The sequence below is a fragment of the Vicugna pacos genome, chromosome 15 (assembly GCF_048564905.1).
Source record: "Vicugna pacos chromosome 15, VicPac4, whole genome shotgun sequence".
In the NCBI taxonomy this organism is placed as follows: domain Eukaryota; kingdom Metazoa; phylum Chordata; class Mammalia; order Artiodactyla; family Camelidae; genus Vicugna; species Vicugna pacos.
This window is the reverse complement of record NC_133001.1, coordinates 20927235-20952014: the sequence shown is the minus strand read 5'-3', so window position 1 is coordinate 20952014 and position 24780 is coordinate 20927235. Positions and strand designations below refer to the sequence as shown.

Sequence of the window (24780 nt, the reverse complement as noted above, 5' to 3'; positions counted from 1 at the left end):
TTATTCTAATGATTTGAAGAATGGATTTTAGGCATCAAATTGATCACAGTATTTTTTTGATAAAACTACACTTGGCCAGAATTATGTTGTATTTAATAGTAGCTGTCTGAATATAAGCTGGTTTGTTAGTTTTTTGACCTCAGCAATTTGGGCCGGTAACTCTTTTTGTGGAGGCTCTCTCTTGCATCACAGGATGATAGAACAGCATCTCTGGCTTCTTACCCACTTAATGCCAGTAGCACACCGCCCCTCCCCACAACCAAAAATATCTAAATGACCTTTGGGGGTATGGGGTGGGGGACTACCCTCCCTCCGAGATTGAGAAAACCTCATTTGTGTGAATTGGCCTTATAACCTTGCCTGAAAAGCTGCTACAATTAACTTGCCTCATATGGAGGAAGTTTAAAGGCTGAACTCTAAATTGCCTGAATTTCTGGGGTGGTTTGGCTGGACATTTACAGTCTGCAGTGCAACAGAACACTATTATTCAGTGTTGAGCGTGAACTCAGGAATTTAAATTCTAATGTTTGCTCTTTGGTACTGCTGACACTGAGAAATAAGGTTTCATAATACTTGACTGGTACCATATTTTGCCTATGGAGCAGAGTTCAGAGGGGATTGCTTCTCTTCGTATCACTGAACTAAAGCAAGCACTTGAAGTTTATTACAGTCTCTAAGTATTAGATTTAATGGTACACTGATAATTAACAAGTTCCTTTAACCACATTCTTTTACTTATTTCAGGATTACTAGTTGTAGACTTCGTTAAATAAGGTTTCGTATTTCTGAAGCATTTTGACAGTTGTATATGTTAACACTTGGTAGAACTGCTTGGTACTTTTTGACCAGTAGTGGTGAATTACTACCTTCAGTGAAACAAAACTAGTTGCTCTATAAAGCAAAATATTTACATTTTTAATGTAATTTTAAAATCCTGGATCCCAAGACGTCTTGGCTACAACTTCTTTTTCTTCATAACAAACAATATCATCCCCCACTTTAAATTCTATCTTTTCTTCATCCAAACTGAGACCACAGTCCATTCCAGTTTTGCTGACTGAAATATCATCTTTATGGTGTTTCAGTGAGATTAATGAGCCTTTAAAGAAAAAAAAAACAAGGTTCATATACTCAACAAATAATGAGGACCCACTAAGTGCTACTGTAGTCAGTCTGATGTTGAAAATTACACTGAAATTCTTAGAGATTTTACAGTCCTGTCTTGTTAAATGATGGGACTAAGTACCAAGGAAACCAAAAAAATGAAGTTAGCAGTAAACAAGATGTGATGCCCCCTTGCAGAGGACAGGATTGTATTCAGGACTCGAATGAGATAAACTGGGATAAAGATGTTGCAGGCAAAGGGTCATTAAGAAAGGATAGAAAAAAATACGTGGATCAAGTGTAGGAGACCCTGCTCCACACAGTTTCTGAGGCCCACAACCTGAGCCCGGTCCCTGGTGCCTATCACTGCTCCACACCTTGGACCCCAAAGGCTCCTCCTGCCCACTTTATCCTCTTGTCTACCCGAAGCAGCCTCCCTTCCCTACGCACTAGGATGATTCCCGCTCATCTGGGAAGGTAGTTTGGGGCAAATTTTTAGAACATTAGAAAATCAGTTGGACTAAATCCTGGAGGAGTCATCGGGACTAGGATGTTCAACTGGAGACCACCAGGTAAGAGTTAGCAAAGAATGGCCTGAACTAGGATTATGGGAGTGAAAGAGTTCAGATGGTTACCCAGGGTCATCAGATTTTCGTGACTGGACAAGATAACAACAGATTTTTATGTTGCTTACCTTTCCAAAGAACATGTCCATTACGGATTAATTTAAATTTTTTTTGTTTTTCTAACTGTCCCTTTTGGACTCTGCAGCCAGCTATAGGAACTTTTTTCTTCCCTTCTGTTACAGAGAAGGTAGCTAGTATAGAAGCCTCACCTGTAGGAAGAAGAGAACATGAAGTTTACAGGAAAAAAAAATTCTGAGAAATACATAATTTCTGACATTCTACAGGGCAAGAATTAAAGGTAACTCATACATAGAAGTCCTGATTTTCTCTGACTCCATTATTTTCCTGAAAACTATTAGAAATAAAAAAAATCTTTGGGTATTCTTGAAAAAGAAAATCAAAAATATATGTGGTTACCAAAATAATGAACAAAAGAAAAGTGGAATTTTTACTTTTTTGTTTAAATAAAATACAACAGAAGATAACAGTTGGTAAGATAAGTGTAGTTCCTGTCTGCTCCATGAAAAACTAGTTTTCAGTTCCTCAATATATTTTCTAGAATGGATGATCTGTTGTTACCTGATTTATTTTTTTTATAGAAATCTATTTTTACATTTGTACTTTTTTTAAGTTGAATTACCTGATTTATTTTTATTTTTTTCCTGGTGGGGGGAGATAATCAGGTTTATTTATTTTTTAATGGAGATACCGGGGATTGAACCCAGGACCTCATGCATGCTAGGCATGCATCCTGAGCAATACCCTCCCCCCTTGATTTATTTTTAATCTCACCACTGGTAATTTATATCCACTTAATAGTAACTAATTCTATGACTCATCTTAATTTTTTTAGTGACCGAAAATTAAATTCCAATAATGACACTGTTAGACACTATAATGTACCAATTTTTTTGTAGGGTTAGTGTTATTTTAGTGCTTACTCCTAGAAACCCTCATATGACAGTTTTCTAAATTGCTCTTAGCACAAGAATATGCAAATCTCCGATCATATTTAGTAGGTCAGAAAATCCTAAAGTAAGTTTATATTGTGGACCAAAAATGGAAATACTGAATCTCATCATGAAGAAACATCAGACCAATCCAAATTAAAGTACATTCAACAAAGTCACTGGTCTATACACTTCAAAAACATCCAAAAAGACTCAAGATCTAAATGTAATCTGTGATCCTGCACTGAGGGACAAATACCTATCAAGTACATTATTTAGACTACGGACAAAATGTGAATATGGATTGTGGCTTAGATAAGATTATTAATGTAAAATTTCCTGAGTTTGATACTTGTTCTGTGGCTTTATAAACAAACATCCTTGTTTTTAGGAAATGTATTTAAGAGCAAATGAACACAGTATCTCAAATTTATTATCAAATGGTCCAGGAAAAATTGTGTGTATGTGTGGAGGGAGAGGGAGGACTAAAACAAACAGCAAAATGCAAACAACTGGTGAGCTGAGTAGGAGTTCCTTACACTTTTCTAGTAATTTTTCTGGAAATTTAAAACTATCATCAAAATTAAAAGTTAACCAAAAAATCTGTATGTGGGGAGGAAAAAACAAAAAATGATTCAGTCTATCTAAAAAAAAAAAATTAGCATTTAATACAGCCAAGGGGTATGTTAGAAAAAAATTTTTAAATGTTTGATATTTAAAGTAAATTTTCTTCTCATGGTGGATTTCTCTGCCAGCTACATGACAAAATCAATGGCTCATTCCACAACATTGGTAATAATCTTTATGCCTTCCACCCCAGTCTACTCTATTACAATTAGTTATTTATGTTCAAACTTGAGGGCAAGTTCTTACTGCCTTATTTGCCTTTGTATCCTCACAGCCAAAGCACGACACCTTATGGAGGGCAGGTGTTTATAATTCATATGAAGTTCCAGTGAACTCTATAGTAGTCATTTTTTGTAGAAAACGGGACATGTGTTGGAACAGTGAAATACATTTCCCTTAAACTTTGCTTTCAAATGTTATTTACAGGAGGTAAGATATGAATGTTTAAAAGTAACATTCAGTGAACACTCACCTATTATGTGCTCTTCCACATTGCAGGGCAATCTGCTGCTCAGTTCCTCCTGCAAATCTTCAATAAGACGGTAGATGATTTTGTGAAGTTTAATTTTTACTCCTTTTTTTGCAGCTGACTGCTGTATAACATTGGCTGCATTCACATTGAAACCATATATAACACCTGGCAAGCAGAAATACAGTCAATAAAATAGCACAAACATTGCATAAAACTCTTTCAAGCAGAAACTCAAATTGAAATTATTTCCTTTTACATAAATTAAAAGCAGGTAGGAAAGATGAGAAACTATCTTTTTTTCTCACAAAACTAGTTAATTTTCAAATTAATGAAAAGGTTTTATGAATTCTATTATGGCTTGTTAGACAAGGAAAATTTCCTAATGATTTTAAAATCCAATCATTTAAGAAACATTAAGTGTCCATAATGTGCACCGTAACATGCTAACTGAACCTTTTTACACCTGAGAAATAAAAAATGATTAGGGATGAAATATTATTAATTATTTTAATAACAATTCTGTAATTAATTATAATCTTATAGTCTACAGCTTTTGTGGTTTACTCTTAGGTGTTCAGCTGGCCAAAAGATGTTCAAAAATACAGCTGATCCCTTAGCAACATGGGTGTTAAGGTCGCTGATTCTCTGTGTAGTTGAAAATCCGAGTATAATTTATATTTGGCCCTCCATATAACCAGGGTTCCTCCACATCCATGAATTCAATCAATCTCGGATTGTATAGTACTGTAGCATTTACTACTGGAAAAAATCCATCTATAAGTGGACCCACATTTCAAACCCATGTTGTTCAAGGGTCAACTGTAGTTACTTAATTGGTAAAGTCCAAGAGTTATTTAAGAAATTAAAGAAGTTCCTTGGAGCTGACCATTTTACCAAAGAATAAATAATGTATTTAACTACAAACACCTTGAGGGTAGGGGAAACAAAAGCAAAACACTCTTGCCTTAAATAAGTGAAAAAAATCTATGCAAACAGCTTAATCAGGAGAAAAACACACCATCTTGAAAGTCTTGTCATTATGAAATCATTCCATACATGATACTACCTACGTTACATAGTATAGTCAGTGCCCATAAAATACTTTGAGATAACCAGCATTACTGAAAACACCTTTTCAGTAGTAGACATAACATCCAACTCTAATCAAGTTAGGTCATGAAGTACCTCCTCCTAAGTGATTCATTAATCACTCAAAAATGATGGTGCTTTGCCTAGATGTTAAACCTAGTTAAAATGATAGTCCTGCAGTCATGAATTTCCTTTCTGTGTATCATAAGTTCGATTAATAAACAACCCCTGCCTTTTAGGCATTTAAAGCAAAAAGGAGCTTTTGGTCTAAGAAAGATAGGACTTAAAAAATTATAAGTAAACAAAAATAGGCAGCCAAAAGTAGAAGATGAAGTGAAGTACTGAATAGGCTGACTGCAGGCTTAGGAGCATTCAAGTCTAAACGAAAGACAACCATGGGTTTGGTGGGGAACTGGGAGAACTGAGGAAGGGCAGTAATGGTACATCGAAAAAAACAATCAAGAAACACTACTGGGGCTTGAAATAGTTCTGCAAGGTTTCAGTACAACGATGACAAGTGGAGCTGTGGCTTTAGTACCGCACATCCCTTTTGCCCTCCATTGCTAGCTAAGACTGTTTTGTATCAAGAAGGAGGATGCTAAGGGGGGTAAATGTCAGGTGTGACTATCCAAACAACAAAAACCAGAAGCAAATGGTTCTAGGGAACTCAGTTAAACAAACAAGAAATAGACTTCTTACCATGAAATGTTTCAGCAAGGTTAACATCATTTTCACTAATATCACCCACACCAAAATGTACTAATTCTAGTTCACACTCATGTGAAGCATCATAGGTATCCATAATGTCCAAAAGGGCCTCAACGGAACCATCAACATCGCCTAAATGCAGCAAAAATTTAAAATTATTGATGTTAAGAGTTAGGCATTAACAGACACAAAAATGAGAATAATCTATTGAAAGCAATAATAAGAATGACATTTACCATGAAACCCACTTTTATTTAGGTTTATTATTATAAATATCTACTTGACTGAATAAAGTATAATGAACCAAATGTACACTTACCAAAAAATCAGCAAGAAAAATGTTTACTAAGAAAATCTCCCCCCATGGGAAATAGGCAAAAAGGGGTAAAGGGCATCAAAAGGTACAAAATTCCAGTTATAAAATGAGTATGTCATGGGGATATAGTACATAGCATGGTGACTACAGTTAATAAAACTGTACTGCATATTTGAAAGTTGCTAAGAAAGTAAATCTTAAAAGTGCTCATCATAAGAAAAAACCTTTATGTATGGTGACAGACATTAACTAGACTTACTGTGGTGATCATTTCACCATACATGCATATATCAAAATTAGTATGTTATACACCTAAAACTAATGTAATCTTACATCTCAATTTAAAATTTTTTGGCTTAAATTTAATGGACCAAATTAATTGTGACAATAACAAAATACATATATTCCTAAAATGAGTTATAAAGTAAAATCTTTTAAGACTCACCTTTAATAATTACAGGAAGTACATTTGACTCTCTTTCTACTCTCTCTTTTAGCTTTAAGGGTTGCTGCTGTTTTTTTTCTTTGTATTTTATAAGTGATATCTCCTTCCAGTGCAAAGTGCCATACTTCTCACGGGCTTTCCGATGTGCTTCCTGGTGTTCCTTTCGCTTTTCTTCTATTAATTTCAGAGCCTCTTTATTTTTCTCTTGTTCTTGCTCATACTTCCTCCAGTCAACAACTTGACGTGCCCTTGGCTTTTTAGTGGAAAAAAAAAAAAAAGACAATTATTTAACTAAATAAAAACCAGTAACTACTGGGTTAAAAGCTTTGCATTTTTCCTCCACTATGAAATTAGCTTAAGTTAAACACAAAACCACTAATTTTAAAGTTTCAAGAAGCTTCTAAAACTTTAATATTGAGGCTTTGTGTAAATTTGAAATTATTTAAAAATCTTTTCTCAAATTATTAAAAATTCTATAGCCAAACTAAAATGACATCACTGGATTCCTAATAGCCCTTATAGTACTGAATTATTTATTAACAATATTCTTATTTGGTATAACATTATAGATTGATATTTTAAATCATTATCTCATATCTAATATATAGGAATTAAGCTTGATATACCTCAGATTCTACTTCAAGAATTTCATCTCCTGCAGAAGGGAGGTCTCTCCAACCTACAATTCCCACTGGCATGCTGGGATAGGCCTCGTTGATTGTTTTTCCATTTTCATCAAACATTAAGCGTACTTTTGCCCAACTCTTTCCAGCAACCAGAATGGAGCCTTTTCTCAAAGTTCCTCTTTGAATTATAGCTGTAGTAACAGGACTAATAAGAAAATAAAAGTATATATTCTTAATGCCATAATCAAGATGTCACAGCACTTTCTCAAGTAGAGCAAAGATAGTTTTAAGAGATTAAAAAATATATGTATAATAAGTACACAGGGAGTTAATTCCACCACTTCTCAACTTCTCAAGCAGTTTTTAATACTATAAAAACACTGCTTCAGAACAGCAACCTAAATGTCCACCAATGGGAGAATGGATAAAGAAAATGCAGTTTAAAAAAAAAAAAAAAGGTCATACAATGGAGTATTATACAATCTTAAAGAAGAAAATCCTGTCACATGCCACAACATGGCTGAATCTTCTGGATGAACATTATGCTAAGTGAAATAAGCCAGTCAAAAAGGACAATGCTGTATGATTCCACTCATATGAAGTATCTAAAGTAGTCAAAATTATAATAGAAACAACTATTAAAAGGTAGTTTCCAAAGGCTGGGAGGAAGAGGGAAGAGAAATCAGTGCTTCAAGAGCAAAGAGTTTGTTTTGTAAGATGAAAAAGTTCTAGAGATCTGATGCACAACAGTATAAATATACTTAATACTACTAAGCTGTAAGTTTAAAAACAGTTAAGATACTAAATATGTTATGCACCTTTTAGCACAATTAGAAAAAAAACATTTCTTGTAAGGTTAGGATACTGAAGGGTGCAGACAGCTAAGTGTTCTGACAGAATCCTAATCCCCTTTGTATAACTAATTTGTTAAGCAGTGAGAAGACCTCTTGTTGACAGGGAGGGAAATTAAAGAAGAGAACACTATTCCAACAATCTTACTATATTTATACTAATAGGTAAGGACACAAAGAATTTAGAAACACTGAAATGCAACAATTGCTATTTTATTCCAATTTATGTTAGTCTGTGAGGCTTTACCAATTCAGTTAAGTCAGTGGGAAAAAAAAAATTGATCTTCTTAAGTCATCTAATATGACTACTAAATGTATACATATAGTTGCTAAGACTTGCTGATAACTGCATTTTTGTGTTCTGTGTGCTAGTACAATAAAATACTTTTCAAAACAAATGCTTCAAAAATATTATTCATGGACTAACAATAACATGCAATAAAAATAATATATTGGCATATAATCAAGTCACAAAAACAATGGAATAAAATGATTAAAACACAAGAATTTTAACAGTCCTACCCTCTTCCTTTATCTGTGAAAGATTCTATTACTGTTCCTTCAACTGGACCAGTAGGGTCTGCTTTCAATTCCAACATTTCTGCAAGAGCGACTGTTGCCTCTGCCAAAGCCATCATATTATCTCCCTTTAATAAGAAAAAAAAGTGTTAATATATTAATAAATATTATCTGTAAGCATAAATACCTAGGTCAGAAAGCTAAATAATCCTTGACAGTTATCCTTCCTTAAACATTAAAAACATGAATTAAAACATGAATTATTAGAAGGAAGAAAGGGAAGGAGGGAGGAAGGAGCAAAAAAAACTGACCCAGAGACAGGTATCGCACAGAACAGTGGCTATTTTTTTTTTAAAGGATGGCCACTAGTGCTTGTTAATACCCTTTCATAAACATGCTTCTTCCTCTCCTCCATTTGGCTCTATAATTGTGTTTATTTCTTACTTTCTTTACAGTGCTATTTTACATTTGAAGTTCTATCCACTTGAACAAACATTCACTGATTTTATTTGATCCACTCAAGAATCCTGTAAAATAAGTAAATCAAACACTACTTACTCTTAGTAAATAAATAAGGAGAAAAGCACTGACTAGACCCAGGCTCTAAGCTATCCTCTGTAACTACCCAGTTGTGCAACCATGGAAAATCACTTCACCTCCCTGGATCATCTTTCCTCAGTTATAAAACAAAGGAGCTAGATAATTCTTTCCCTTTAATAATCCGTGTTTACTATGCTTTCTAGGGCTCCAAGATCATGCAGCCACTTAACTGCTGGTGGAACTGGAGCTGATGGACAAGAGACTTGTCCATTCTCCATGTTAGCTAAGAGATCGCTCAGAGTTGTTATAGAGTATAAAACAGAGACAACTGTAAACAAAATCGACTGAACACTTTCCTCTCTCACACCATATACAAAAATAAACTCAAAAAAGCTTAAAGACTCACATATAAGACATGATACCATAAAACTCTTAGAAGAGAACATAGGCAAAACATTCTCTGACATTAATCAAAGCAATATTTTCCTAGATCAGTCCCCTCCCAAAAAAGAAAGAAAAGCAAATCAAACTTAATAGCTTCTGCATAGCAAAGGAAACCATAAACAAAACAAGAAGACAACCTACAGATGGGGAAAAAATATTTGCAAATGATGCAACTAACAAAGGGTTAGTTTCCAAAATATACAAACAGCTCATACAGCTTAGTATCAAAAAAACCCCAAACAACTCAATCAAAAATGGGCAGAAGACCTAAATAGACCTTTCTCCAAAGAAGACATATAGATGGCCAACATTCATATGAAAAGATGCTCAACATTGCTAATTATTACAGAAATGCAAATCAAAACTACAATGAGGTATCACCTCACACCAGTCAGAATGACCATCATCAAAAAGTCCACAAATAATAAATACTGGAGAGAGGGTGGAGAAAAGGAAACCTTCCTGCACTGTTGGTGGGAATGTAAACTGGTGCAGCCACTGTGGAAAACAGTATGGAGGTTCTTTAAAAAACTAAAAATAGAGTTACCATAACATCCAGCAATCCCACTCCTGGGCATATATCCGGAAAAAATGAAAACTCTAATTCAAAAAGATACACGTACCTCAGTACTCCTAGCAGTACTATGTACAATAGCCAAGATATGGAAGCAACCTAGGTGTCCATCAACAGATGAATAGATAAAGATGTAGTGTGTATGTGTGTATATACATATATATAAAATATTACACAGCCTTAAAAAAAGAATGAAATATTGCCATTTGCAGCAACATGGATGGACCTAGAGATTATCACACTGAGTGAAGTCAGACAGAGAAAGACAAAAAATATATAATATTACTTACATGTGGAACCTAAAAAATAATACAAATGAACCTATTTACAAAACGGAAACAGACTTGCAGACATAGAAAACAAACATGGTTACCAAAGGGGGAAGGCAGAGAGGGATAAATTATGAGTATGAGATTAACAGATACGCATGACTATATATAAAATAGATCAGTAACAAGAATTTACTGTATACAACTATATTCAATATCTTGTAATAACCTATAATAGAAAAGAATCAGAAAAAATACATATATATGTATAATTGAATCATTTTGCTTTACACCTGAAACTAAAATAGTATTGTAAATCAACTATACTTCAATTTAAAAAAGCTGACTATAAACACTTTGCCTACCCATCCACTTATTCCTAGTATTTGTTCCGATTTACAAAATGCTGCTCTGAAAAGCAGAGCTGGGGTTGTATCTTTCCATGAGATAGTCCTCTGTATCTATCTTGGAAAAGGAGGCCTCATCTTACTTCTCCGCCACTCTCTCCCAACTCCCTCCATTCCTCCACCTCTGCCATGCCTGCAAATTTTCCTGAGCAGTTCTATATCTATCTATCCACTGATCTGATGGTATCTGGGCAGAAAAGGTGGCCATGTCTTCAAAAGTTCTAATCTTGCCACCTGACTTTCAGAGCGCAATAGCAATCAAGGTATAGTAGAAAAATAACAAGATGATAACAAAGATGGTGTTTTATGAGTTTCAGAGAAAAAGAGGCATAGTTTTATCCCCCCCCCTTTTTGGGAGGAGGTAACTAGGTTTATTTATTTATTTGTTTGTTTATTTTTTAATGGAGGTACTGGGGATTGAACCCAGGATCTTATGCATGCTAAGCAGACACTCTACCACTGAGCTATACCTTCCCCCTGGCCATAGTTTTACTATTAATGGAGGCATAATTTTTACTTTTAATGGAGGCTAAGCATCTTGGAGGTAACAAATTTAGAAAAAAGGTAAAGTGAGACTTAATTGGAGGAAGGTGACCAAATATACTATTATCCCTTCAGTGAATGATCAGAAGAAAAAAAGTCCACATTATGGGTAGGAGGATACAGCTCAGTGGTAGAGCTCATGCTAGCATGCACGACGTCCTGGGTTCAATCCCTAGTACCTCCATTAAACAAACAAACAAACAAACCTAATTACCTTTCCCCAAAAAACAAAAAAGAAAACAAAAAACCCCAAAAAAGTCTATATTATGAATAAACCATGGAATATGATAAGAATGGACCAAAAAAGTAAATTGTTACTTAGCAGCAACCTGTATAGGACAACAGTATTGGAAAATGCTGTCACAAAGCAGGTACTAAGCTTTCTTTGAATTTTTTGCCGAGAAAAGAGTAATTGGTAATTTAAAAGAAAACAGAATTCATCATAAATAACATTATAAAACTTGCATCTATTTAATTCATAGAAACATTGTGTCAATCAATAACAAACTAAACCCAAGTGTTTCATCGTTGTATTAACTTTTTACTTGTTTAAATCTCTCTTAAATGCCTTAAGACGTATTCTATAGTTTTTTCACTATAAAAACAAGCACTTTTTATTACCAACTGGATTTCATTTCTGATTAAAAGTCTCTAGCCTATTATTATACTATCCCCACATCATTCACCATTTATTCTCCTCATTCTAAGTATCTCATAGTAAGAAAAGCATTAGATTTAGACGATTTCCCTGGATTGGCAGCTGACCTTTCAGAGCCTAATTTCTAATCTGCCAAATGAGGATAGTGATCCCAGCTTTACCTAGCACTCAGAGAATTTTTAAACAAGGGAAATGATGTACATCAAATGTTCCTTAGGTGTAATGCACTTTGTGAACACAGTCTCAGAGGCGCCTGCACTTACCGTGAGTGCAGAAACGTGCACTGCTTGAACGTCGCCTCCATAATCCTCACACACCACGTCGTAAGATAGCAGTTCTTTTTTCACTTTTTCAGGATCAGCCTCAGGTTTGTCACATTTGTTAATGGCAAGGACAATAGGAACTAACAGAGACAGAGTTAAGAAGAGTGCAGAGGATGACACTTCAATTCCAGGTATTCATTGTGAAAGACACCAGCTTTCTCTGGCTTTCTCTTAACTCACTGGACGTATGTATCTAACAAAGACCTAAAAGGACCCACTTGAGACCAACCCTACTCTGCTTTCTACACATAAAGAAGAATTCCAGATGAGGGATGTCTAAACTACAATTATAAGCAGATCTGAACTAAGAATAGACATCTATGATGATTAAAAAAAAAAAAACTACAGTATTTGGGGTAGAGAAAGGCCTACCCTTAAACCTGAAGGCAAGATCAGCAATTATACTAGAGATAATCTCCAGAAAAAAATCAAGAGAACATTCTAATTCAATTCTAATCCCACTAGGTCATTTGTCTCTTTTTTTCCAGGAGCTATGAACGCATTGTTAAAACCCAACATCTCCCCCTGGGGTAATACTAAGTATCATTATTGTAAACATTCTTTTAGGATTTATAGCAACTCTTTCTTCACACACTTAGCTCAGTGACTGACACATAGTATATTCTCAATAAATGTTTATTAATGAATGAACCAAATAATCTTATAATCTACTTGTCATTACTAAACATACCCTCTCACTAGAGAACTCACACAAAATTCAGAGATAATTCTCTGGCTGGGTTCCACCAACTCTGCAATTTTCTCAGGTATCAAAGGAACAGAAATTGAAAAGAGACACAAAAAAGCTATGCAATCCTTTTATGAAAAAGTATATTCTATATCAATGAGCTGGAACTTAAGGGACCAAGAGAACAGGTATAGAAAGCATAATGTTAAGGAATTTATCTTATCTCAACCAACTGCTTTGTTACGGGGACCCTGACATATTTATTACTATTATTTTTGTTATGTTTCCTAGAAACCTTAAGAACATAGTCCATTCCACAAAGGCAGATTTTAGGAATTAAAATGTAAAGAGAGGAACACTGAAGCTAAAGGCCAGAATCCAAATGCAGAAATGTCACAAATTAACTGTAATTTGGAGGAGGGGGAGAGTTTCTGCCACCCTCTGGGTCTTGGTTTTCATGTTGTGAGATGAAAAAAAGTCAAAACAAAGACAAAAAAACTAGACTAGAGCAATGATTCGCAATCTTTTTTTTTTTTTTTTTTTGCTTGCCATATGATACACTCCATCAGATGTACCTTCTCAAGACAACAGTATTTTCTCAGTGGGTATAGGGTCATATCAGAATAAAGAATGAATATACAAAGTATGTGTGTGTGGTGTTCATTATTACAAATTTTAAATGGAGAAATAAGGGAGAAGATAGCCAAATGATTTTCCAAAAGTTTCAATTTTATACCTTTGACCAAATAAACACTTGTTTAAAGCAGATGAGGGAAAAGTCTCTTTCTAGGGAATTCCAGATAATAAATGAACAAGGAGTAAGAGTATAAGCACTTTGTAATTCCTAATGAATTTAGGTGATGGGTACATAGGGGTTCATTATTCTAGTCTTACTTTTATATCTGTTTAAAATTTCCATGATAAAAAGTTTTTTAGAAAGACTGTCACACCATCCCAAGTAAGTGAACAGTAGAAGGACTGTACTTATGGTCACAAGTCTCAAGTTAAATCCTGCTACATTCTTCCTAGTAGTCACTGTCTGCGGGAAAACAATTCAACTGTCTTTCAGCCTTATTTGTAAAACAGGTATGATAATCCTGGGATTGCCAGGAAGATTAAATGGGCAAGATGTTAAATGGCCCCCAAACAGCGACTCTATGTAGGAGAGCCTTTAAAAAAAAAAAAGTAACTTCCTTCCTGATACATGTAAGTCAGCCACACAGTACCTTGAGCATCCTTGGCATGCTGAATGGATTCTACAGTTTGTTTCATCACTCCATCATCTGCAGCTACAACCAATATGACAATGTCAGTGACCTGAGCACCTCTGGCTCTCATTGCTGAGAAAGCAGCGTGTCCTGGAGTATCAAGAAAGGTTATCTTTTCCCCAGAAGGTAGAGAGACTGTAGAAACAGAAATCCAAGAACACTAAGGACTCAAATATGTACTTTCTTAATATAAAGGAATATATGTAACATTATCAACACAATCAATAATTCTTCCAAATAATTTTATTCTTTCCAGTAACATACCAGGGAGACTTTTAGGGTTTTCTTTTCAAGTAACAATTTCAAACTAAAACTCTTTCTATTTCTAGAATTTCACAAATGTACCGACTGGTATCTATTCTGGAGAAAGAACAGATTGATAGTTGTATAGGCAGCCACTCCTACATTAGCAAACACCAGCTGCACAACTTCCTTCTGCAACAAAGGCAATTTAGTACACAGTTAGAAGCTCAGGATCTGAGTCCAACAGCCTTGGTTAACCCTGGCACTTACTAGTTGTGTACCTTGAGCAAGTAACTCAACCTAAACAAGCCTCAGCCTCCTTATCTGTAAGTAGGAATCGTAATACCTACCTCATGATGCTGTTGTGAAGATAAAAGATAAAGCACATAAGGTGTTCAGCATGGTGCTAGGCACATGTTAGGTGTTCAGTAAATGGTAGCTATTATTTAATTTTGGTAGTAACATTATCACAACACAGTACTGAAGAACTTCAGGCTCATTAAACCAAACTAAGAATGGGCTACAATAAAAAAGGTATAATCTACTTATGGAAACTTTATTAACCATCTGCTCTACATTTCATCAAACCAATACTTTAAACTTTAGCCTTCCTTTTACTTTGAATTTGTATATTTCATACTACAACACTTGGCTTAAGAAAGTAATACGTAGGGTTCCCAAGCACATTGTAAGGTAATTTGTGTTCATACCAAGAAAGGCACCAATGTGCTGAGTGATGCCTCCAGCTTCCATTGCTGCCACTTGAGTTTTTCGCAGTTTGTCAAGTAACGTCGTTTTCCCATGATCAACATGGCCCATTATAGTAACAACTGGGAACCTTGGGGTTAATAAAGCTGGATCTGCCTGGGGCCTACAATTAACAGCAAAGGAGTTTCATGTCTTAAATATGAGAAATACTTTATAGCCAGTGAGTTGGTTTGCAGTTACTTCTGTGAACTGCCATTAACAATAAAACCCAACATTCAGCTTTGATTAGATACACCTATTTTCCTCTTCTACACATACAATGACTTATGATAAAATATATAATGACTGCCCACCTATGTTGGCATCTTCATAACAATGAGCAGAAGTGCATAAAGTTTTAGAATTCAGAATCAATATACACACTTGGCAAACCAAGAAAAACAACTCTTAAAAGTTTTATAATAACCCAAATATACATTCTGATGCTTTAAGCATTTTGAAGAAAAGTTTAACCTGTATTCACATATCATTTTAATTGCAGAAGAAATTTTAAGAGAAATCTTTCCATTAAAAATTTTGAGTAAAACAATCCTTGGTCTCCTCCCCCCAATATATACAGTTAAGTTTTACCTTTTTACTGCATCTTTATTTTCTCTGACTTTTTCTTGTTTTAATTTGCTCCATTTTAACTTCATTCCTGCCATCTTTATCACTTCTTTGATCCAGACTTCATCTAAATGTGAGTCCGCTTCTAGTGAATCTATGTCAACAGCAGTGTTCATTAAAGATTCATATATATAATCTAGGTGAAATAAGATCAAACCTTTTAGCATCATGAATTGAATGTTCAAGAAAGTGACCTCTATTAATAAATGTCTATATAAATGATACACTCGATGAGAAGAATAACTATCTAAGCTGTTTCTCTAATGTTCACAAATCACAAAAAAAGCTGAAAAGAAAATAAACTTTAAAATATGATACATTTATATTAACTGATATTTCTGCATATTCATAAATATTTGAATATTTACTATGTGCCTTAGGAACCATGTGAGCCGTCAATAAAACATTAAATTGCATGTTGATTCTCATTATTCAAGGTATTTACGTTCGATAAACTCACTGGGAACAGTTAATTAACAAATACTGAATCATTGCTCTCAGGGCAAATACATGTACATTGCTTATATATATAATAGTTAAAAATATTCACACATGAAAATTATCTTAAATTCAAAAGAGGTATAAATATAATATTAAATAAGCTTCAAATAGATAACTTTTACTTAAACCATAGCAAAACAGTTTTTGTTTTAGAGTACTGATCCGTATATTTTAATTATTGTATTTATTTGGTGATACAAAGGAATTATGGTTTTTTGGGTATGTGTGTGTGTGTGCTAATGTTTAAAAAAGAGAGAATCCTCACCTTTCAGTGATATAGAAGTATTCATGGATTAAATTATATATTAATGATTGTCACTGGCTTAGGCATACATTATGTTTATTATTATTTCATTCTTTCTGCTTTCATATATATATATACATAGATATATATATACACACACACACACACACATACATATGAAAAATGCCAATAAAACGTTCTAAAAAATCAAATCTGTTACTAATATCATTTACAAAATCATATCGCTACAGTTTTCCCTGGGAAAATTCTGAATGATATGACCATATCCATTTGTTCTCTTTAAGTTTTCAAGACACAAAATGATTACATAATTCAACTGCAAAGTTAAAAAACACAAGACAGTGCTAATTTTCTACTCTTTGTAAGGATATACATTCAAAATAGTGGTAACACTTTTAGGCAGGAAACACATTAAAACTCTAGATCTGCTGTGATTTACAAAATAACAATTGCTGAGTCATAATTTGGTCTGTGAATAAGAAAGAGCACTGGCTCTGGAGCCACACTCTCTAGGTTCAAATTCTGGCTCTACCACATACCAGCTGTGACATCCTGGGCAATTATTTATCCTCTCTAAGCCTAGGTTTCTCAGTCTATAAATGGGGACAGTAATCATAACTGCTTCTAGTACATTCTGAGAATTACATAAGTTAATACATATAAAGTACTAGTATATAGTAACAGCTCAATAAATGAGTTATTATTACTAGTTCTTTCTTTTTCCCAAGAGTCTGCTTCACTTGTTACTTTATTTTGCTACAATAATAGGCTATTTCTTTTTTACTAAATTTTAATGTCAGTTTATAATGAAAACTCAAATTTTTTTCCAATAATCCTAAATTGGTAATAAATACAGCAGTCTGTTGTTATCCACAGGGGATTGGTTCCAGGACATTCCCTCCACCCTACCCTCCATACCAAAGTACACGGACTTTATATATAAGTCTCTTACATAAAATGGCATAGTATTTGCATATAACCTACACATATCCTCCCATGCACTTGAAATAATCTTTACATTACTTATAATATCTAATACAACATAATGCTATATAAATAGTCTCTGATGTGTGGCAAATTCAAGTTTTGCTTTCTGGAACTTCCTGGAATTTTTTTTTTTTTTTGATTTGTGGTCTGTTGAATCCACAGATGCAGAACCCATGGATACAGAGTACCAACATCAGTGGTGCAATTAAGGAATTAAAAAATAACAAATAAGCTGTACATTTATAATAAAAAATAGTATTATTAAAAGTTGTAGTTATTACTATGAATATTTTTCTGCTGGCATTACACTACAGATACTGTCAAAATGAGTGCAAAAAAGGAAATTAGGGAATTATAGAAAAACAAAAGAGTATAAATATGGTCCCTCAGTCTAAAACCATTCTTCGAACTCATTCTGAAGGCCCCCCAAATTTCTGAGAAAAAAAGCTTAGTTCATATTAAAAACTCTTTCCCACTTTTATTAAAAGCAAAATCTTGGTGAACTATATTTGGCAAAGAGCCAAGAAACTAATTAGGGTTTGTGAATGAAAGTGATAAATACTGGAATCACTTAACATCTTTTTAAACCTCCAGTCTAATTTGCATCCTTGAATGTCTTAATTTCATTGCAAATGAAATACCAGGTATTCCACAATTCCATATTTTTTCTCATAAAATTATCTGGCTTACCTATGTCTTTTTCCATTGCTCTGGCCAGCTCCTCAACAGTCATTCCAATCCATACCTCCACCTCCTTTTTAGATTTTCTTGAAGATAATTGAGATTTCTGTGAACTTTCTTCCTATTAAATATTCAGAATGTATAAAGAAGATAAAACTTTGAATGACAACTGAGATTTATTCTGGAATATCTACCACAGTCTTGGCTCCTAGTTCTACCAACACTCCCATAAGTAGTTAAACGTTAGAGTAAAATTTAAAATCCTGCATTTTTAATTTACTGTTATACAGTGATTTGCAAGTAATCAAATTCATCAGCATTACTGAACAACTAACCAGAATTTCCCTTCCTCACAAAGATTTATCATAATGGTCTACTGCCTGGAGTGTAGCATTACAGCATAAACACTTCATAAATGACAAAATACTCAAAATGGATTTCTAATCATGGCTCTAGGCACTATCACCTCAGATCAAATAAAAGAGAAACTGACAGAAATATATTACTACCTTCTTTGTTACCAGAAGCCTATGTTGAGATAAAGCAGCCCTGATGAGTGCATCTGTTTGCCAGGGCCGGGCATACAGCTGAGCGGTCCACACCGGGTAAGCAGACGAAAACATATGCCTCCACTGTGCTAATGTTCTTCTTTGACACAGGCTATGCCTACAAACAATGTGAAATCGTAACAAGTTCTCCAACTTCAGTAACTTCTGGTTCATATTTTTCCTAGGAAAAAAGTTTTAAAATAATATTTTGGTTAATATTGAAATCAAGTTAGCAAATATTAATTAGGTATCTACTACATGCAAAGCACTGTGCTAGAGTAAATGAGTAAAACTGGGTTCCTGCCCTGAAAAGAGCTCAGTCTAGTCAGAGAGATGGGATTCCATACTATCTCCTGATATTAACTATTATTATTGTTAATGTTCCTACCATAACAACACTGAAATACAATAACAAACTTATAAAGGGCACTGTTTTCATGCTTGAAACATCAACTAACCAAACCACAAGTACAGAGATTTTTTAAAAGTCAACCTCTTTTTCACCTCTTCGCTAAACACCCTTGGATGGGTGGGGGAGGGAGCACATTATCCCCAGTTTTATGCACAACTTCAAACACGCTGTATAAGAACTCATTATCTCCCTCTGCTAATCTCTCAGTTCATCTCTTTCACTCTTTGAGTCCTTTCACTCCTCCCTCCCAAATTTTTGTTATTCTGTCCCACCTGTAATCTTCAGTGGTTTCTCACCTACTCTTTGAGCCTTTGTGTATGCTCCCTTTACTTGGAATTGTCTTTCAACCTTAACATTTTCCCCTCCTCCCAACCCCTCAACAAAAAAGATGAGTCAGAGTGGGAAGAAGGCACCCAATAAATATCTATTGAAAAATGCCAATAAATACCTATTGAATAATGCCTTTTGAATACTACCCTTGGGATGAAAGAAGAGTTTATTGAGAGAAAACCACAAAGAACTCAACACTATAGCTCAGAACTAAGAAGTATAGTTTTTTTCTCCTTGAGTCTTCTATTCCATCTGACCTCAGGACTACATTTCTACAGCTTTGCTTTTCAGTGTTTAAGGGAAAGAGCAACTAAATGCTGTAAGAAGTGTGTTTTCTCCTCAGCAAACATTTCCCGAGTACCATCTTCCAGGCACTGTATTTGAGGTTGTTGACTGAAAGTTTAATAAGCCGGAGTACCTTCCTTCAGAATTCAGTCTTTAAAATGTTCCGATACAATAATTCTTAAACACCTCAAGAATGGCACATTTAAAGAATCTTATTTAGGTACATTTCCCTGGACTAAGACATAAAGAATGCTCAGGAAGCGCAAAATTCCTTGAGAAAAAAATTTTTTAATGGAGTCTGAAACCAGATTTCACAGACACACAGATAAACGGAATGCGAGATAAGGCCCGACAAGGAGATTAACTAAAGCACAGATACATCGAGGCAGGAATTCGAAAAATACATTGGGGAGCAATAAACCAAATACCAAAACTGTAAGGAGCCTTATTTGGTACTTATTCCAAGACTCTCATTTTACAGAAAAGGAAAATGAAGTGAGAGAGGTCAAAAAGCCTTCTCCAAGGTCATACCGCTAGTTAATGATAGGACTAGAATACAGGAGGCTTTCCGATTCCCAATTCTGTGTTCCTCCGCAGCTAGGATATTCTTGTCATGGAATGTGGAAAAGGATGTTGGAAATAATGCAGTTGCGTTGGTGGAAGTCTGAATAAAGGAGTTGGAAGCCTCGGAAGCTATCTGAAAGGTAAAAAGAAGTCACTGTAGAAAAATTACTGATCTGGGTTGTCTTCACTTCGAACCCGAGCCCAGAAAGCCCTGGGCAGAGGGGAGGCCGGAGAGTGGGGAACACCTGACGCAGGGCGCGGGGAGCGGATGCAGCCTACCGCTTCTGGTTGAACAACGCTTTCGTTACGCCTAAAGTAGGGTCCCTCAGGAATTAAATGCATCATGGAAGGGCTCTCGAATGCATGGTGTTTATGATTTGTGCCCCTAACACATTAGGCCAAACAATATATACCACCCGGGACGACCCAGCTAAGGGACCCCACTCACTTAACTCCTACATAGGGCCAGGGCGTCCAGACTCTAAAGCCGGGCGGAGATCACCTTCCGCCCCCGGGAAAACGGTCTGTTAGCCAGTCCGTCCCCGAAACGGTCCCCGTCAGGCTTCCGGTGTCGCCGGAAGCGGTTCTACTCGGAGTTCAGAAGTGGGACTTGTGAACAGTAGCTGTTGTGGGTGGGGTTCTCGGAGCCGTCTGGGAGTTAAGGGGTCAGCCTCGCGTCGATAATCGTTTCTGCAAATCCCTTCGTTTTCTAAGAAGTAAATTGCTGCTACTCTGTGTCTGTGAGCGACCTCGGTGCCCACCTTTCCCTTTCAAAGTAAAGTTGAACGGGGAAATGTGGGAGAAATGAGATGTCTTTAAAAGACATAGTAAAAAAAAAAAGGGAAAAATGCAAGGAAACTTGTGATAGACCCACTTAGTATAGAGCGGGGAGCAATTTGTCTTTCAAAAGTCGCCTCAAGAGGGTAGGATTGAAGTAGTAAAGCCACAGTGGCCTCCAGTCCCAGCTTGTTCCCAGCTGTGTAGACTTGGGGACGTTATATAAATTATCTATGCCTCTATTCTGCAATATGGTAATGATAGTAGTACTTAGAATAGCAGTAGCGGTAAAGTTCATAAAGCAGATGGTTGATCGTAAGTGTTTGCTGTTATGCTTATTAACCTCCTCCCAGAAATTAGCATTTCCACATCTTGATTGGACATTGTCTTTTGGCCCGTTCTTTTGACCACAACTATTCTCATGAGTCTAAGTATTGTTTTATCTCTGTCCTCAAGGTCTAACACTATCTTAGGCTAATGATGTGGTACATACAGAAAAGTTACTCAGGAATATACGTACAGTTATCTCCCATAGTCTGGCCTCCCGACTCATGCCCCCTTCCCTTTTTTATGTTTGTCTCCCCAGGGCCTACCACAAACATGTGTAATCATTGTTGCTGAATGACTGAATGGAAACCTCTGTCCTGGAAATCTTTTTAATCAATTTAACACACAAACTTGAAAACTACTGAAGCATTTCAGTTGCTATCATTTTACTTACACTCACTGAAGTGCAATTTCTGCAAGAAATTATTCTTTGCTCTCTTTGCCTTGCCAAGCAGTTGAGAAGGAAACAAGCAGAAACTGGTTGGAAGAACATAAAAGAAGTGGGCATATCTCTCCCCCTGAATATTAAAGTGAAAATAACCAATGCTTTTCTATTGATGAAGATAACAGATGCTAATGTAGAAAATTTAAGCAATACCCCAAAATATATAAAGTAGCTTAAAAAAAAAAAAAGCTAAGGGCAGTTAAAGGAACAGGCACCCACCAGGAAAAGCCAAAGCTGGAAACAGTAGAGCAACAAAACAACATAGTATTAGTTATAACCCAAAATACCAAATAAGTGTACATGTGTCTGTACTTAAACAGCGAGAAGGAACAAATTCTCCTTACAGAAGAATTCCATAGATACATGTATATAATCTCTAGTAGGGGGTAAAGCTTAATTTCCCTTCCCTTGAGTGTGGGCTGGAACTTAGTGACTTGCTTCCAAAGAACAGAATATGGAAAGGGAAAAATAGTAACTTCACAGTGGAGAAACCTGGCAGATACCACCTTAACCAACTGATCAAGCTGAACGTCACCAGCAATGTCACGTTGATATCATGTATCCCCTGAAATGATGTGATGAGGGCATTTCATCCCTATAATATTCATCCCCCAAACCCAAAACCCTACTCTAATCATGGCGAAAACATAAGACAAACCCAAGTTAAAGAACATTATTCAAAATATCTGAGCAGAACTCTTCAAAACTCTTGTGGTAGCTCACAGCGAAAAAAAAATGTGACAATAAATATATGTATGTTCATGTATAAGTGAAAAATTGTGCTCTACACTGGAATTTGACACAACATTGTAAAATGACTGTAATTCAATAAAAAAAAGTGAAAAAAAAAGAACTCTTCAAAAGTGTCAAGGACATAAAAAAAAAAAAAGAAAAGACAGAGAAACTATCACAGATCAGAAGATAGAAGGAAATGTGATGATTGAATGCAACGTAGGATCCTGTATAGAATCCTGGAACAGAAAAGCACATTAGTCGAAAAACTGGTGAAATCTGAATAAAATTTGTAGTTCAGTTAACCGTAATACCCCAGTGTTAGTTTCTTAATTTTCACAAACATAAGAATCTAACATGTTAACATCAGAGGAGACTAAGTGAAGGACATTTGGGAATTCTCCACTATCTTTGCAACATTTCTGTAATCTAAATGTATTTCAAAATTAAAACTTTATTAAAAAAAATAAAGTGACTCAAATCCTAGATCCCACCTCTCTGAAGGTAAACACCTTTAATTTTTTTGGTGAACATCATTTCATTTATCTCTGTATAAATACGTATAATTTTATATAAATGAGATCAATGCTATAAAAGCTGCTTGTTATTGCTACAATACATAATGGACATCTTCCATGCTGATGAACACAGATCCATATCATTCTTTTTTTTCTTGTTTTGGTGGAGGTACTGGGAACTGAAACTAGGACCTTGCACATACGCTTTTCCACTGAGCTATACCCACCCCACCCCCTTATTCTTTTTAATGACTTTGAAAGTTTCTCTTGTCTAAAAGTGCCATACCTACATAGACAGAAACAGTTTTATCATTGCTGATGAAAATTCAATGCAAATTTCTTCATTGGTATAGAGGTTACTGGAGATTAATGCTATGTTTCCCACTAGAAATATAAAAGATTATTACTCTTACGGTTTCCCACATGGAGAATTGTTTTGGTAGCAGCTGCAATACTAATAGAAACACAGATATTTACCATATATCATGTAGTATAGATTAATACCAAATTTAAGTTAAAAATACTTATATTCATTATGTTAAAAAAGACAAAATCTCAAAGCTGGTTGGGACCCTAATGATCTTTAATTCAACTTCTTCAATTATGGCGGCAGTTAAGAAATGGCCTTGGAATCAAACAGACTTGAATTTAGGTCCAGTTATCTCCCTCCCATAGTCTGGCCTCCTGACTCATGCCCTCTTCCCTTTTTTGTTTGTCTCCCCAGGGCCTACCACAAACGTGTAATCAGTGTTGCTGAATGACTGAAAGGAAACCTCTGTCCTGGAAATCTTTTTAATGAGTCTAACACACAAACTTGAAAACTACTGAAGCATTTCAATTGCTATCATTTTAAGGGACCATCTCACCAACCGCTAAAGATGTGACCTGAGCAAGTTGCTAAATTCATAAGTGAAACTCTAATGTGGAATTTCAGGCCTCATTCAAGGGTGGGAGGGTTTTGTAGGAAATGAGGAAAACATCCCACCAAGGGGTAGGCAAAGTGCCTCTCAAAAAGGTGAGTTGTGGGTGCCACAGCTATTTAAAAGGATAGGGATTTGGATCCCCTCCACTCTCCCCGTTGGTTCACAACCTCAGGGAGTTCCCCAGGTGAACCCCCCTTCCCCACCCCCAACACACCCACACACGGAGGGCATGGTAAGACGGAAGAGGCAAACCATTCCAGATTGGTAGGTGGCAGGTTCAATAAGCAAGGGAACTTACACACGTGGTTTTGTCTAGGGTGTTCACCTGTCAGAATCTTAAGAGTCTATCTGGGCGGGGGTGGAGGGTGGTGCGGAGGGGGTGGACTGGTTTCAGTCACCTAAAAGTCCACATGGTTTCAATAACACATTACTCTCTCTAGGCTGCATCCTTCAAGTAGCTCCCAGCACAGGAATAGCAGGCGGAAAGTACATTCTAAGGACAGAGGAAGGAGTGAGGAGCCTCTGACTGCCTTGGTCCACCTCCCGGGGCAACCCATGATGACATACAATCGATTACTCCCCCAATACTCCTTAAGCTGAGTTGTCAGGTGGCTCTGATTCTATTTACCTGGAAGATTTGCTGTATCTAGGAAACCTGAAGCTGGGCTAGAAAGGACTGTGAGATTGCAGGCACCTCCCTCTTATGGGCCGCCGGGGAAGGAACCCTGCAGGTCTGACAAGGCCGTTCCTGCGGACACAGGCGACTTCCAAGAACGATCCACCGAGGTTAGCAAAGACGGCGCGGCCCCGTCCCCGGAAGT

At 35.9% G+C, this 24780-nt stretch overlaps 1 protein-coding gene across 5 annotated transcripts; it reads right to left on the bottom strand.

Moving 5' to 3' along the window:
- Positions 1 to 894: 894 nt before the first annotated feature.
- MTIF2 (mitochondrial translational initiation factor 2) lies at positions 895 to 24753 on the bottom strand. Of its 5 annotated transcripts, none has more exons than XM_072937732.1 (15): positions 24588 to 24753; positions 20205 to 20370; positions 18608 to 18827; positions 18108 to 18219; positions 15629 to 15800; positions 15001 to 15161; positions 14006 to 14182; positions 12032 to 12171; positions 8337 to 8461; positions 6964 to 7168; positions 6338 to 6590; positions 5568 to 5708; positions 3780 to 3944; positions 1799 to 1939; positions 895 to 1099 (listed from the first exon to the last, which is right to left on the bottom strand). In XM_072937732.1, the coding sequence occupies exons 3-15, from the start codon at positions 18818 to 18820 to the stop codon at positions 927 to 929; spliced, it is 2178 nt and encodes a 725-aa protein (XP_072793833.1). In that variant the 5' UTR covers positions 18821 to 18827; positions 20205 to 20370; positions 24588 to 24753; the 3' UTR covers positions 895 to 926. The 5 variants fall into 5 exon arrangements, with proteins under 5 accessions (XP_072793833.1, XP_072793834.1, XP_015106237.1 ...); XM_072937733.1 differs by lacking the exon at positions 24588 to 24753 and adding an exon at positions 20686 to 20832 and having other exon boundaries at positions 15629 to 15758; XM_015250751.3 differs by lacking the exon at positions 24588 to 24753 and adding an exon at positions 20686 to 20830.
- Between the last annotated feature and the right edge of the window lie 27 nt (positions 24754 to 24780).